The sequence below is a fragment of the Malus sylvestris genome, chromosome 9, assembly GCF_916048215.2.
Source record: "Malus sylvestris chromosome 9, drMalSylv7.2, whole genome shotgun sequence".
Lineage (NCBI taxonomy): Eukaryota > Viridiplantae > Streptophyta > Magnoliopsida > Rosales > Rosaceae > Malus > Malus sylvestris.
Window position 1 is genome coordinate 15,424,047 of NC_062268.1, and position 13,792 is coordinate 15,437,838.

Genomic DNA, 13,792 nt, shown 5'->3' on the forward strand with positions numbered 1-13,792 from the left:
AGCTTTCTCGGCAAAGTGAGGTGTTACTAGGGCTCGGCACATTGAACGCCGAGTTGTTTTATGATTGGATACTCACAAATAGGCTTTAGAGTTCGACGTTCTGACGGTCGAACCACATTTACCATCAAGACATATATCTGTTTTGAGTATATGTGCCCCTATACTCTGGTGTCGATTCGGCGTGCTTATACTCTTACGAATATAATCACTGTGACCGAATCCAGCGCCGACAATTTGTGAACTTCGCAGAACTAGTAGCCTTGTCTTCAGGCTCTAGAACCCAAAGGCCGAGACGTGTTCCTTCCTCGGCCGCAGTCGCAAGATCGAGAAGTCAGCTGTGCGCTCAACACAACATCAACACATTTTACTCCTCAGCCGACGAGTTGGCACGCCTTGCATCAACCGAATGACGTAGTTAGCTCATTAGTTACTCGGTCTGCGCGTCACGTAAGCTTGATAGTTTTTAGGGTCAACACAGATGTCTGAAAGTGTTCCAAAATTATGACTTCAGGTATCACTCTAGAAAGAAAAAAACTCGATATATCAAATGTTAAAAACCAAGAAATTTTATGGTAGTAAACTGAAATTAACCAAAAAAGAAAACTAAAAACTTTTATAAATTGCTTTCAATTTCAATATTTGTTTTCATTTATACTTCTTTAATTCTTCGCCTCTCTATTATCACCCATCTCCATTCCTAATCTCCTCCATATACTTTCCTCATATATCAAGTATAAAAAAATATAAACTAAAAATTAAAATCTGACAACGTGTTTGATGATGATTTCATTTTTTTGTTTTTGCTTTTTGACTTTAAAGTTAGTGATAGAAGAGAAATATGTCGAGAAGGGAGAGATTGCTTTCAATTTCAATATTTTGTTTTCATTTATTTTTCTTTAATTCTTTGCCTCTCTATTATCACCATCTTCATCATTAATCTCCTCCATATACTTTCCTCATATTTTTCTTTTTGACTCTTACGTTTGCTATAGAAGAGAAATACGCCGAGAGGGGAGGGATGATGACGAGTAGAGGATTTCATTACTCGATCCCACAAGCGACGCGCAGATAAGCATGGTCATGCGTGTAATATATTCTTCCCGGTCAATCATTCGATCAGAAAGTTCCTCGGTACTATAAGTAAAATGGGACTATATAACCTTTGGGAATGTAGTGGAACAGGAAAATGCTTGGAAATTAGGACAATTTTTATGCATATCTATAGGACAACAAAATCAAGTAAGAAAATCAAAACCACATTCGGTTGTTGGTATCTGTTAAAATCTTCTTTTAAATCATTCTATCCAGCCATATAAAAAGATGAAATTAGTCCATTCGATCAGCTGAAGGCTCCTAGCTTTTATTTAATTAAAAAGATGTGTGTTTCAGACAGTCGTCCACACATATGGTAATTCCTAGCCATTCATGTAGTGGAGCCCACAATTGCTTTCACACATGCCGGTGACTTCCGGCCATTGTGCTTTATCATTTGTATGTACACGGTCTTAAATTCAATTTTCATGAATAGCAAATTCGATCCCATATTATAATGGATGACTTATTATTTGACAGAGTCCAAAATTCTCCACTTTTAAATGTAAATAATCGTTATATAAAAAATAGAAAAAGAATTTGGCAAGATATTTGTTTATGATATGATTAGTCGCTACGAAATGAAAAGAATATTAGGATGGCTCTATAAGATTTATTTTGCTTGCGTCAAGAAAAACCGTCAATTGCGACAAAGAGTATGAAAACGTTAGCTAATCGACGAACTAAAGTTGCTACTCTAAACAAAATTAAGAAAATATTGCTACAATCGCCCAAAAGTCATCAGTCAACAGCAAAGAATGTCTTCCAATAAGGTTGACAGAAACCTTGGTACAATTCATCCCCCCACATACCAACAACGTCAATAAACCTTCGATTTAGTCCACAGACAATTATACCACTAAATCAGCGCATCACTTGATGGTTGTTAATGTGATTTCAAACACAACTCACAATCACAACTCCTTCACAACTCCTTCTGCCAAGAAACCTATGTACAACAGAAATATCATTGTAAAAGCATAATATACAATAATGCATTTTTATGCAATTTAACTTGTCCATGCGTTCTTATCAATCGAATGTACAACAGAAATGTCATTGCAACATCATAACATGCAATAATGCATTTTTACGCAATTTATCTTGTCCACGCGTTCTTTGTTTGATTGACTTGAAATTTCGTTATAATGACATCTCCGTTATACGTAGGCCTGGCATTTTGGACCCAACCCGTTAACCCGACCCGACTCAACCCGTTAATATTTGTATTTGGGTGGATGCTTAACGGGTCGGGTCGCTAACGGGTGAACCTGTTAACAACCCGTTAAATAACAGGTCACTTTGGGTCAACCCGTTAGACCCGTTAGGACCCGTTAGTTGAGGATATTTTAGTAATTTTAGTAAAGTCTTAATCAAGGAGGAAAAAAGCGATAATATCGGCGAAATATCGCCAATATTGTCGTTTTTTTGAAGTTCCGAAATTTTTTTCACTATCCAACCTATTTTCGTCAAAATATCACGATATTATCAGTAATATCGCGATATTTTCGAAATAATCGATAATATCGCGATATTTTATTAAAAAAATACTTAAATATGTTGAGAAAACTCAACACATAGTTAACTTGATCATGGCCCAAAGGCCAAACAAGTTTTGGTTATCTCACCAGGGGAGTGTGCGTTTTATAGGAAAAATTCATTGCTCACTTCCTTGCATGGGCGATGTGGGACTCGCCCAATGGGGGAAAAAATCAAAATTTCGGCCGAAATTTTACACCCACTTTAAACGGCCATAACTTTGTCAAACCTCAACGAAATCAAGCAAGACAAAAACGAAAGTTGTAGCCCTCGAACAGACGAAGATAATGGAACCTCACACGATGTCTGAATCGTAGTTATTTGGCCGGAAAATGCCTCGAAAGTCACTGAGGTCGCTGAGGTCGTCGGAAACTGGGTAAGATTCAAATGAGTATAACTTTTTCAATACGCAACGAAATTGAGTGAAACAAAAAGAAAAGTTGTAGCCCTCGAAGAGACGAAGAGAATGGTACCTCACAAAATGTCTGAATCGTAGTGGTTTGGCCGGAAAATTCCTCAAAAGTCACTGAGGTCGCTGAGGTCGTCGGAAACTGGGTAAGATTCAAATGAGTATAACTTTTTCAATACGCAACGAAATTGAGTGAAACAAAAAGGAAAGTTGTAGCCCTCGAAGAGACGAAGAGAATGGTACCTCACACGACGTCTGACTCGTTGTGGTTTGGCCGGAAATTGCCTCGAAATCTACTGAGGTCGCCGGAAACTGGGTAAGATTCAAATGAGTATAACTTTTTCAATACGCAACGAAATTGAGTGAAACAAAAAGGAAAGTTGTAGCCCTCGAAGAGACGAAGAGATTGATACCTTGCACGTCAGCCAAAATTCAATTGACACACTCCTAGCTTCCAAAATTCAATACTTTTACTTTATATCAAGTTGAAAAAACATAATCGGCATCCAAATTAAAGTTTAATCCTATTTAATGTATTGATTTTCAATCGTTAATTGATATACTATAATTTGGAACTTCAACGCCTAGACGCATGCTTATGTGTAAGAAATTTAAATTGTCAAATTCGGCACATTATTCTTCATCATTTTATTCACTTCCCTTTTTTTTTTTTTAATATCCTAAATAAAACCTCCAAATATTGTACTAATTAATTATATATAAATGATTATGGTGTGTTTAAACTTCTTTCATTAATTACTACATATTTTCCACACTCACAATGTTTGCCAGCTCGCTATATAATCAACTTAAATCAGTTAAATCCATCATGCAATGCATTTCCTTCCAATTTTTTGTGATAAACTAATAGATAATTGACTAAATAAACATCCTACAAAGTTTCATTAAAAATTTCCAAGTTTTTCTTACAATTTCCGTGGTTTCCATGTAATTTTTATCGATATCGATATTATCCCGATATTTCCATCGATATTTCCGTGTTTTCGGACTACCGATATTTCCGATATTACCGATATTTTCTTCCTTGGTCTTAATAACAAAAAATAAACTTTATGCAAAAAAAAAAATAATAATAATTGTCAACGGGTGTTAACGGGTGAAACGGATCGGGTTCGGATGACCCGTTAACTTAACGGGTCGGGTTAAACCCGACCCAAACCCAATAAACCCGACCCGTTTACAGGTCTAGTTATACGGACCAAAAAGTTCCGCAACTAAACATAAAGAGTAGATTTTCGGAATCAAAGGTACACGAAAACGAACCGTCTGAGCATGGACTTGACATCTTTTTTTTTTTGTGTTAATTATTGACTATAAAAGGTATACAAACAAATGTTAACTACAGGAGCTTCAAACAGTAAAGCATGACTAAAGAAGCGTAAAATTTGGATGAATCAAAGATTGGAAAACCGTAAACGACTAAAAGAATACAAAACTTATGAGGTTTACAAGATCAGGTAGAAAAAAAATTATCATTATACAGGCGCAAAACACAAGGACCTTGCAGCTCCATCATGTAACAGAACTTCCTCTGTAAATATGCAACTGTAGAACAATCGGAAGGGAAAAAAGAACAAATGAGCAACTTTACAAGTCATTCACATTACATTTATCATATTCCGTTTAAAACTAATACGAAGAAGCTATACCTTCTTAAAACATAGCCGCACAGAAGCTATATACAGAAAGAACCTGAAATGTTTACCAGAGTAAGTGCGTTATAGAAGATATACACGAAGACAAAATATTTCAAACCAAAATAGATACAACTAATCACCGGACACACGCACGAGCACACAGACAAGCTACACTACCTTCGGTGAACAAAAATGCATTGCCAGAATTGTGACAACAAAAACCGGGAACATTCTGACATGAGATAATGTCATTCACCTACTGTGACGATGCTATCTGACAACAAGGCTCCCATTCTGCTGATGTCTCAAACTTTCAATAAGTGACTGGTAGAATGACTTCAATGCCTTTATATCACTACCCTGCATAACAGAATGAGCAATGAATAATCAGTACTGTCCTACTAAATATTCAGTTCTGCCTTTTTCTTCAAGCAAATATACTTTTAGGAACATTTCGTAAGCCAATCCTAAATCCACTGGGAATAACTACAGCGATTTGGTTATCGGAGAGACAAGTCAATTCACCAATTCTTTAGAAGCCTAAACTAAATGATAAGCTAGGAGATTACAACATTAAATAAAGTAGCACAACCATTGCCAATTCCTCACTTATTCAAGAATGGGTATATACCTTAATCAACTAATTTTGGTTTTCATTTGGTTTTCAAGTACGTGTAATTTTTATCCATTCATTACCCCAACGTTGGTTATAGCCCAGTTTTTCTTGATCAGAAGAGGAGGGAAGCCTCTCTTCCGGCTCAGATACATCTTTTGCACGTCTAGACCTCTTAGCCGGTGTTAAAAGTGGAATAGGCAGCCATGCAAAAACAAGCTAATTAATAGAGAGACTTTTCTATTTGGTCCACCAAAACTCATGAATCCAAATAATCTACAGTGACCTTTTTACCTGCAGCTGCTGGCAATATTTCTCAGCCAAATCTTGGGGGCAATGTGCTGCTGGGAAACCCTTTGAGACGAAATGAGCTAGAAAATCATTGCCAAACTTTTCATACATAACCTTCTGAGCAAGTACAATTTCTCCAAACAAAACGAGCTGCCCCAGATAAAAATAACAATCTTAAAGGTAAGTTATGAAGCAACAAAATTAATCCAAGACCCATAACAAATATCAATAGATTTCTAAGCCAACACAATTTCTCAAAACAATGCAATGCTGACAAAACAAAACTAATTCAAGATCCGCAACAAACCTCAATAGGAAATACAAGTTATACAGACCCAAAATACAAAACTCCTCCACGCAGGAAAGTCATTATGCACTTCAATTGTATTTTATTGAGCAATGTTTATGTGTAATTTTCTTTAACAGACAATGGAAATAACCAGTCTGAATAAACAAAAAAATATTTTTTCTAGCATGTAGAACTTCCAACTTCTGGGGATAGCTAATTGCTTAAATGCCACGTGTTTTAACAGCTGTAAATAAGACAGTTATAGACTGATATGTATCGGCCAAATACAGATTTAACATCACAGTTATGTAACAGATTTCAGCTTCTTCCTATTCTTAAGGATACCTAAACAGCTGCTTAAATGGCACTAGTTTTAAACCTATGTAAATAAGAAAAGTTATAGACGGACTATATAGAGATCAGCCAAATACAGATTTAACACAACAGTTAAGTAACAGATTTCAGCTTCTTCCTATTTCTAAGAACACACGCCACAAACCAACTGCCAACTTACTATCCAGACCTTGGCCCTTGCGGAAGAAAGTGCAAAACAATCCGTTCAATTGTTGCTTAACTCAAACTAACGGCTCTTATTACCTAGTCTACCACACTTTTATCTCAACTACTCAACACCCACATAAATGGATTCCAGAACTTCTCCAAAATCAAATCTCCTCTTAACATACATGACATGTGCAAAAATCAATTCAATGATAATTTTCATTAATCTATAATTTTTCATTTCAAATTAAGAACTTCTAAGATAAGTAAACACCGTTTAAATAGAATATCCCTGTCTTCAGATCTATTTTCTAAATTTCTAGTCAGCAACTAAGTTTACTCTAGGTTTTATGGTGCATCTACTCTATGGTATAAGAAGGCAAACTATCAATAAAAATATCAAAAAGAGTAAAAATTCAAATCTTACAGTATTTGCATCACGAAATTCAAAAGAGGTGTCCAGCAGGCTGTACAAACAACAGTTTGTAGCAAAGGTCTCTATTATAAAACTCTGGAAACCAGGTACCTGAAGCAAGGACACCATTTTAAGATGAAAAGATATATGTTTCAACATTATCAAGCAGGAGGAAGGACTAAATTTAAGCTCTTACTTTTTCTTCACCATTAGGCATCGCGCACCAATCCTTAATCAGCCTAATAAATATCTGAACGCACGACTGAGTTAAAGAAATATTATATTAGAAATTATTCTACTGCAGAGTAATTAGAATGAATAAGAACCAAACTTACAAAGGTAAACCAAGTACACATACCTTTCTTACAAGAAAATCCTTGTGCTTACAAGACGTTAACAAAAGCAACTGCATAATTGGCTGTAAGTAGCTCCTACTTTTGGGGGATAGGAATACAGAAGATAGATCATGTGTGGTTATCACATGAAGAAATGTATACAATGTTCGCTGAAGTTCTTGCAATTCCCGATTTTCCTACAAAAAGAATGAAGAATATTAAACGTTCCAGCCTTGAGATTCAACAAACAAATTTTCTATACTGTTCAAGTAATATTCAAATTTCAAAATGATGCACAAAATAGTTTTAGATCCACAGAAGCTTTCATAGTAATAAATATGAAGCACACACAATCAAACTCATTGCTATCAAGATAGGAAAAGAATAAGTGGAAATGCAGAAGATTATAATTTATGATCTGTTTAACTCAACACTAACTTTTAATTCAATGTTGAGCATTTAAATTGCCCAAGTTGGTGTCTTCTTTTCCCTATTTTTCTCTTATATCCCCCCGCCAAAAGATGAAAACCAAATATTAAGGAAAGAAAACACGCACTAATATCGCTTAAAAAGACGGAAAGACACAAAATACTCATTTAAGTAATAAACTTTTGTATAATTATTTTATGAGATTAACAGATAAGACTTCTAAAAGCAGGCACATTCAGTGTTATCATAAAACTCAATTTATGAGAGATCATATACTTAGTACGAGGAACAGGTAATCTAATGCTGGAAAAGCATTCAGAGTTAGTTATGAACTACAAACACCAATAATCATTGAATCATACCTCAGTATTAGATCCAGGTCCTGAGGGGAGTGTGTCTACTGGAATAATATTTAATATCCTACCAGTAATAGCAGGAAATACTTCATCCAGTATGTCACGGAATAATGTGTTGAACTTGCATATCAGTTGATTAAGCAACAGAAGCAAACCAACCAATTCCTTTGGCTGCATCAAATTAAATCCATAATCAAATCTTGTTGGTGAAAAAAAAAACAGGGAAAGACAACTGGTGCAAAATAAACTTATGTAGCACAGAACTGTTATTTTCTAATTTTATATCTCGGTGACATAGTAGTGGCAAAAATTTATTCTCTATTGATTACCAAAAAAGCATTTTGTTAAAGTTAGATCTAATGAAAAACTCAAAAGTAAAGAACATAGTTATAACTGTTTTCTACCTCACTATCCACAAGCAACTGCTCCAAGGCCTTTGGGAGGTAAGGAAACACAGATGCTCCTAGAGTGTCCACCATGCGGTGTACAAATGATGTTACCTGGATACCACTTACAATTGCATCAGGGTAAAGTGCAGATGATAAACTCCAAATCAAATTACATCTGGTATCCCACACAGGACTCCTTACCTTACTGCGCAAAGTCTCTACGTTAGGAAACACAACCAGTACTTGAAGGAGAACATCTAATGTCTGGATAACAAGGGGAAACACACATATTGTTAAAACATGAAAATATTCTAATCACACAATTAGAAGGCTTAAAAAGGAAATTGTAAATATCAAATGTTATAAAGCTGTATTTGAATATCAGAAAGCATAGGATTGCTGATCATAGAGTTCATCAAATAGGAAAAACCCAAGGTCTAGAAACAGTTATTCACAACAAACTCATAAAGCCCCAAATCGACAATTCTAATCAGAGGAAAAAATCATTCAGAAAGGAAGGTGAGCAACAAATACAAGGTATAGATGCTAACCTGCTTGAACATGAGACCAATTGCAGGTCGACTAGCAGTCACAAGACGCTCGCTGAATCCCTGGGTGGTACATAAATTTCAGTAGTTAATTTTCTGAAACCATATAGTGCTTACTAAGGCAAGGCAGGAAGAGGGGCCAAGGGCTGAAGAGTTTTATACTTCTATTATAAGCTACAACATATTCAACCCAAAAAAAAAAAAAAAACTTTACAACATAAAAACTCTTCTATTTTACGGTACCAAACATCGTAAGCGAATTGATCAAGAGTTTTTATAATTTTTTTAGAAGCATATGATATTTAGTACAAAAAAAAGGGGCCAAGAAACACATTAACTAAAGGGTCAGAGGATGTTGAAGAACCTTGCTGAGAGAATTAATCGCCACGATTATCTGCTGAATATTAGCAAATTTTTTTGGTGCCTCTTCTGGAGTCAATACTTTGGCATTCATGAGCAATACTTCAACCTAGATGGTAGGAAGACCAGGTCAAATGCTTAGTTCACATTTTAACTCAGTTCTTAATTTGAGTTAGAACAAAATATCTTGAGGGTGTGAAGGAGGAAGAGTGACTGCCATGCAATTATGTATTTATATGTGCAAATTCAACAACCTGTTGACAAAGAGGAGTGAGAAGTGAAGAGAGATAATCAGATTGCTTTGCTGGTGGTACATCTTCCATGCCAATCAATAAACCAATTGCCTGCGAAGAGACCAAATACACATTAAAATGGAACAGAGCACCCAGTCTCTATTGAGAAAACTTCCTTCCATCTCATAAACACTCGTGCACACACATTAAAAGGCTTAACAGATGTCAAAAAGTATTAAGTCAATACCTCAAAAATGTGACTACCATCTTCAGACCCCGAAAGCTCTTTTGATGTATAATCAATTCTTGTAAACCCAGCAACTGTATCATGCAAACTCTGAAAAAATCCATTTAGATTAGTTTAGAGGAGATGGAGTGAAGGTGGAAAAATAATGATAAATTTAGGAAAGCTATTCACAGAAGATAAAAAGAAAAGGTGAAAGCAAATTAATCAAGCGTGGAGGAACTGAAATATAAGTATGTTGATGTATAGGAATGCAGTTGGGGAACTACAGTTCGTCTCATACCTGCAAAATATTTTCTATGAAAGGAACAAGCTTCACTCTCAACAATTTCACAATCCTCATAAACAGATAACTCGCCCTTCTACTCACATTGGCATTTGGATGGTGTATACCCCTTTCATCAAGAAAGGCAGCCAAAACCATGTGAATATATTGAGTATTCTCCTGAACAAACTTCATGTATCTTGTTACCGTTTCTAGATACACAAGTGCAACTAGCCTATTTGAATGGCAAAGGAACCTTGTAGATAAAAGCATTGGTACCAATTCACCCAATAGACCACTCCCAGTTCTAATTGCCTCGCCATTTATTGACTCACCATATGCATAGAAAAGTGAAAGTGCAGCTTCCACCTCTTCAACATTCCAGTCTGATGATGATCCAACGGCACTAGCCAACGAGTTTCTAATAAATATCTGAGTGACATCAGGTGCTACACGACCTACATTACGCAGCAGCACAAACAAATCCTTTCTAAACTCCACCATCCTATCTTCCTCATCTTTTCCAATTTTATCCAATATATCTAGATTTTCACGGTACATAGGATCATAGCGGATCTGCGAACGGATCACTTCCAAAATCTGACCCACATGACCCAGCTGTGTTTCCCTCAGTGGGGAAAGAGTCTTCATTGTGCCAACATAACCTGAAAGAAATTGCACAATGCTAAATGTCGAGTCCAACTCACAGTTCTGCATCACATAAAATACAGAGGGCAAAACTTCATTCAAAAGCTCCATTGAAATACCCTTGGCATCCTCAGAATTCAACCTTTTAAAGCACTCAAGAACCTCAACTGCATACCCAGTAAGCAATGCAGCTACGTTAGAAACCAACTCTGAGTCACTATCCTGAGCTATTAGTCCAAAAACCTGACGCATTTGAAGACTTTGCAACAGCTGTAGTTTTGCCTGTGGATCCATCCTTTTTGATACTGCTGCTGACAAACATCCAGCTGCTGCACTACGAAGTTGTTCGGAGACCCCATCAACCAAAACCAACTCAAACAATAACGGGATAAAGGCATCATTCACAATTAATCCAATATCAATCCAAGAGATAAACCTCCTCATTGATTCTAATACACTAGCACAAAGCTCTTCATCAGAGTTCCTATACATAGACACAATGTCGTACCAGGCTCTAACTATTTGTGCTACACACTGCTGCCTCATAGCATCCTTAATCCGCGCTGCCACTGATAGTTCCTCAGGTGTCCGAGGGTGATCCAAATTAATCACTTCCTCATCCAGAGCATTCAAAACCCGGCAAAACATATCAATCACCACTGCGCCCTTATTCAGTTGTGACAAAAAATCAACAAACACTGACGACCAAATCAATGGGTACTCATAGTAAATCAAAGTCACTAAAACCTGCGCATGTTTATTCTTTATAAATGCAGGACCTTCTAAAACCCTAACAGCACTCTTATCATCAAACCCACCTAGACATGCAATCCAAAACACCGATTTTCTGATCAAAAACCTCTCATCTAGACTCATCGACGAGTACCGGACCCTAATAACCTCTTGTAGAGTCTGCAAACACCAAAACTGAACTTGAACTAAACTCGAAAAACACAACCTCTCAATACAAACACTACATATCGCTTTTTCCTCCTTGATTTTATCACAGTAATCTTTTGCCTTCTGTTTCAGCTCAGAATCAACGGTGCCCGACTCATCAAACAATATAAGTATTGCTTTTTCGAGATCATCCATGGACCCAAAACCCACCCTCAGGTCCAAAACCCAATTAATTTTTTTCTCAAAGTTTCAAACTTTAAGCTCCGATTAGGTGTTTTTCCAACAAAATTACGGTTTTCCTATCTGGGTTTTTCACAAGGGCAGCTCTGGGATTCCAGAATCCGACGATGATTCAAAAGGGTTGAGATCGAATGAGAGAGAAGGACAGAGAAATTGAGAGCTATGGAAGAGCTTACCTTTGAAAAGTTATTCTTTATTGGATTGGATCGGATCAATTGGAAGATCAATGTGGTAGAGAGAGAGAGGGAGTTAGGGTTTTTGTGTCCGTGGCTTTTGTGTTTGTGTGTTGGAGAGCAAACCCTAGAAGGCTGATTTGGATTGGTTTTAATTTATAGTTTTTTTGTTTAGTCTTCTCAGTCTTCCGGAGGTAGTAAATAGGGGAGAGAGAGAGAGAGAGAGAGAGAGAGAGAGAGAAAGAGAGAGACGACTGTAAAGTACGAAGGAAGGTAGACAAGGGTTTAAGAATTGAAGAGAGAAAAAAATTGGAAGTTTTAACGAAAAGATCACGATACTGTTCACTTTAACGAAAAATCATATTTTTACATTAAAAAATCAAACTTTGTACTATTTACTTTACCCTTTATTTTATCCTTATCATTAAAACTCAAAGTTTTCAAGTCATTTTCATTAGTTTTCTTAAAAACAAATTCTTTGAAAAGGGGACCATGGTGGTTTGATCATGGTAATTCGAAATACTTACAGAGGTATTTTAGTTTTATTAAGGCCACCAAGTTGAAAAAAAAATTAAAAATGGGATTTTACGTGCATTTTCTATTAGTTTATATTTTTGACACAATATTTTATAATGTTAACATGAAAATCAATGTTAAATGATGAGATATTAGATAATCTATAAAGAATCATACCATAAGAAAGCCTCTTTAGGAAGTTAAAGAAAAAGAACGTCGTACCGTTGTGGGTTGCTTGAAATTTGGTGAAGGATCAAATTACATAAATAAAGCTGGAATTTTTTCATTGGAAAAATAAAAACAGAATCCTATGATTAATAAAAAGATGGAAATCAATTTTGAGAAAATACATTTAGGACATAATAGTTCAAAAATGATTGAAATTGTTTTTAATGAAAGAAGTAATTTTTTGAAGTGTTCTAAAAATCGGCCTAGTCAGTGAAGACCTACCCCGATTTAGGGCAAATTGTTTCGAAAAATCGGTCTGGAACTAGGCAAGCTAGGCGGCTCATAGACTGTCCTAGGCGGATTTGGTTTTATTTTTTTTATTAATTGTGTGTTTTTTAATTTTTTTTAGTTTCAATGTGGTATACTTATGGAAATGGTGTACTTAATTTGCAAATGATGGATTGATTACAAGTTCATCCAATTGTGAAAAGAATTGGAGAACTTTCGAGAGGATACATACAAAACAAAGAAATAAACTAAATACAACAACGTTAAATAGTTTAGTTTATGTCCAATCTAATGCAAGGATTATGAACAAGAAGAATTTAGTCTATCATCCAAGAATATTAATCATTATGATTATATGCTTACTGTTTTTTAAATATTGAACTTGTTGGATGGATCTACTTTGTGTGTAACATCCCACATCGCCCAGGAGAGTTATCCTTAAATGTATATTCTCATCCCTACCTAGCACAAGGCCATTTGGGAGCTCACTGGCTTCGGGTTCCGTAGGAACTCCGAAGTTAAGTGAGAATGAGGCCGAAGCATTCCCAGGATGGGTGACCCACTAGGAAGTTGCTCGTGAGTTCCCAAAAACAAAACCGTGAGGGTGTAGTTGGGGCCCAAAGCGGACAATATCGTGCTACGGTGGTGGAGCGGGCTCGAGAAGTGGCCTGCCCCGGGCTGGGATGTGACAATTTGGTATCAGAGCCTAACATTGGCTATGGTGTGCTGACGAGGACGTCGGGCCTCTAAGGGGGGTGGATTGTAATATCCCACATCGCCCAGGGGAGTGATCCTTAAATGTATATTCTCATCCCTACCTAGCACGAGGTCATTTGGGAGCTCACTGGCTTCGGGTTTTGTAAGAACTCCAAAGTTAAGTGAGAAGGAGGTCG

At 36.4% G+C, this 13,792-nt stretch overlaps 1 protein-coding gene and 1 long non-coding RNA gene across 4 annotated transcripts; both read right to left on the reverse strand.

Annotated features, from left to right (window-relative positions):
- Positions 1 to 2,984: 2,984 nt before the first annotated feature.
- On the reverse strand, positions 2,985 to 3,556 carry LOC126582011 (uncharacterized). Of its 2 annotated transcripts, none has more exons than XR_007609235.1 (3): positions 3,454 to 3,556; positions 3,284 to 3,352; positions 2,985 to 3,003 (listed from the first exon to the last, which is right to left on the reverse strand). It is a non-coding gene; the product is annotated as an uncharacterized LOC126582011 (long non-coding RNA). The 2 variants fall into 2 exon arrangements; XR_007609236.1 differs by lacking the exon at positions 2,985 to 3,003 and adding an exon at positions 3,164 to 3,182.
- A 772-nt stretch (positions 3,557 to 4,328) lies between these two features.
- LOC126582006 (exportin-T-like) lies at positions 4,329 to 12,113 on the reverse strand. Of its 2 annotated transcripts, none has more exons than XM_050245970.1 (15): positions 9,985 to 12,113; positions 9,705 to 9,794; positions 9,479 to 9,568; positions 9,229 to 9,333; positions 8,868 to 8,927; positions 8,518 to 8,580; positions 8,332 to 8,427; positions 7,934 to 8,098; positions 7,166 to 7,339; positions 7,004 to 7,069; positions 6,820 to 6,918; positions 5,606 to 5,752; positions 4,955 to 5,058; positions 4,711 to 4,753; positions 4,329 to 4,606 (listed from the first exon to the last, which is right to left on the reverse strand). In XM_050245970.1, the coding sequence occupies exons 1-13, from the start codon at positions 11,707 to 11,709 to the stop codon at positions 4,969 to 4,971; spliced, it is 2,970 nt and encodes a 989-aa protein (XP_050101927.1). In that variant the 5' UTR covers positions 11,710 to 12,113; the 3' UTR covers positions 4,329 to 4,606; positions 4,711 to 4,753; positions 4,955 to 4,968. The 2 variants fall into 2 exon arrangements, with proteins under 2 accessions (XP_050101927.1, XP_050101926.1); XM_050245969.1 differs by having other exon boundaries at positions 4,876 to 5,058; positions 9,985 to 12,112.
- Between the last annotated feature and the right edge of the window lie 1,679 nt (positions 12,114 to 13,792).

Excerpts from the sequence above, each read along its gene's own strand:
- LOC126582006 (XM_050245970.1), bottom strand. The coding sequence starts at position 11,709 with ATGGATGATCTCGAAAAAGCAATACTTATATTGTTTGATGAGTCGGGC. Across the intron at positions 9,795-9,984 it reads TCATAGAAAATATTTTGCAG|AGTTTGCATGATACAGTTGC; the intron begins GTATGAGACGAA and ends GGATTTTTTCAG. Across the intron at positions 8,428-8,517 it reads TAGAGACTTTGCGCAGTAAG|GTAACATCATTTGTACACCG; the intron begins GTAAGGAGTCCT and ends AGTGGTATCCAG.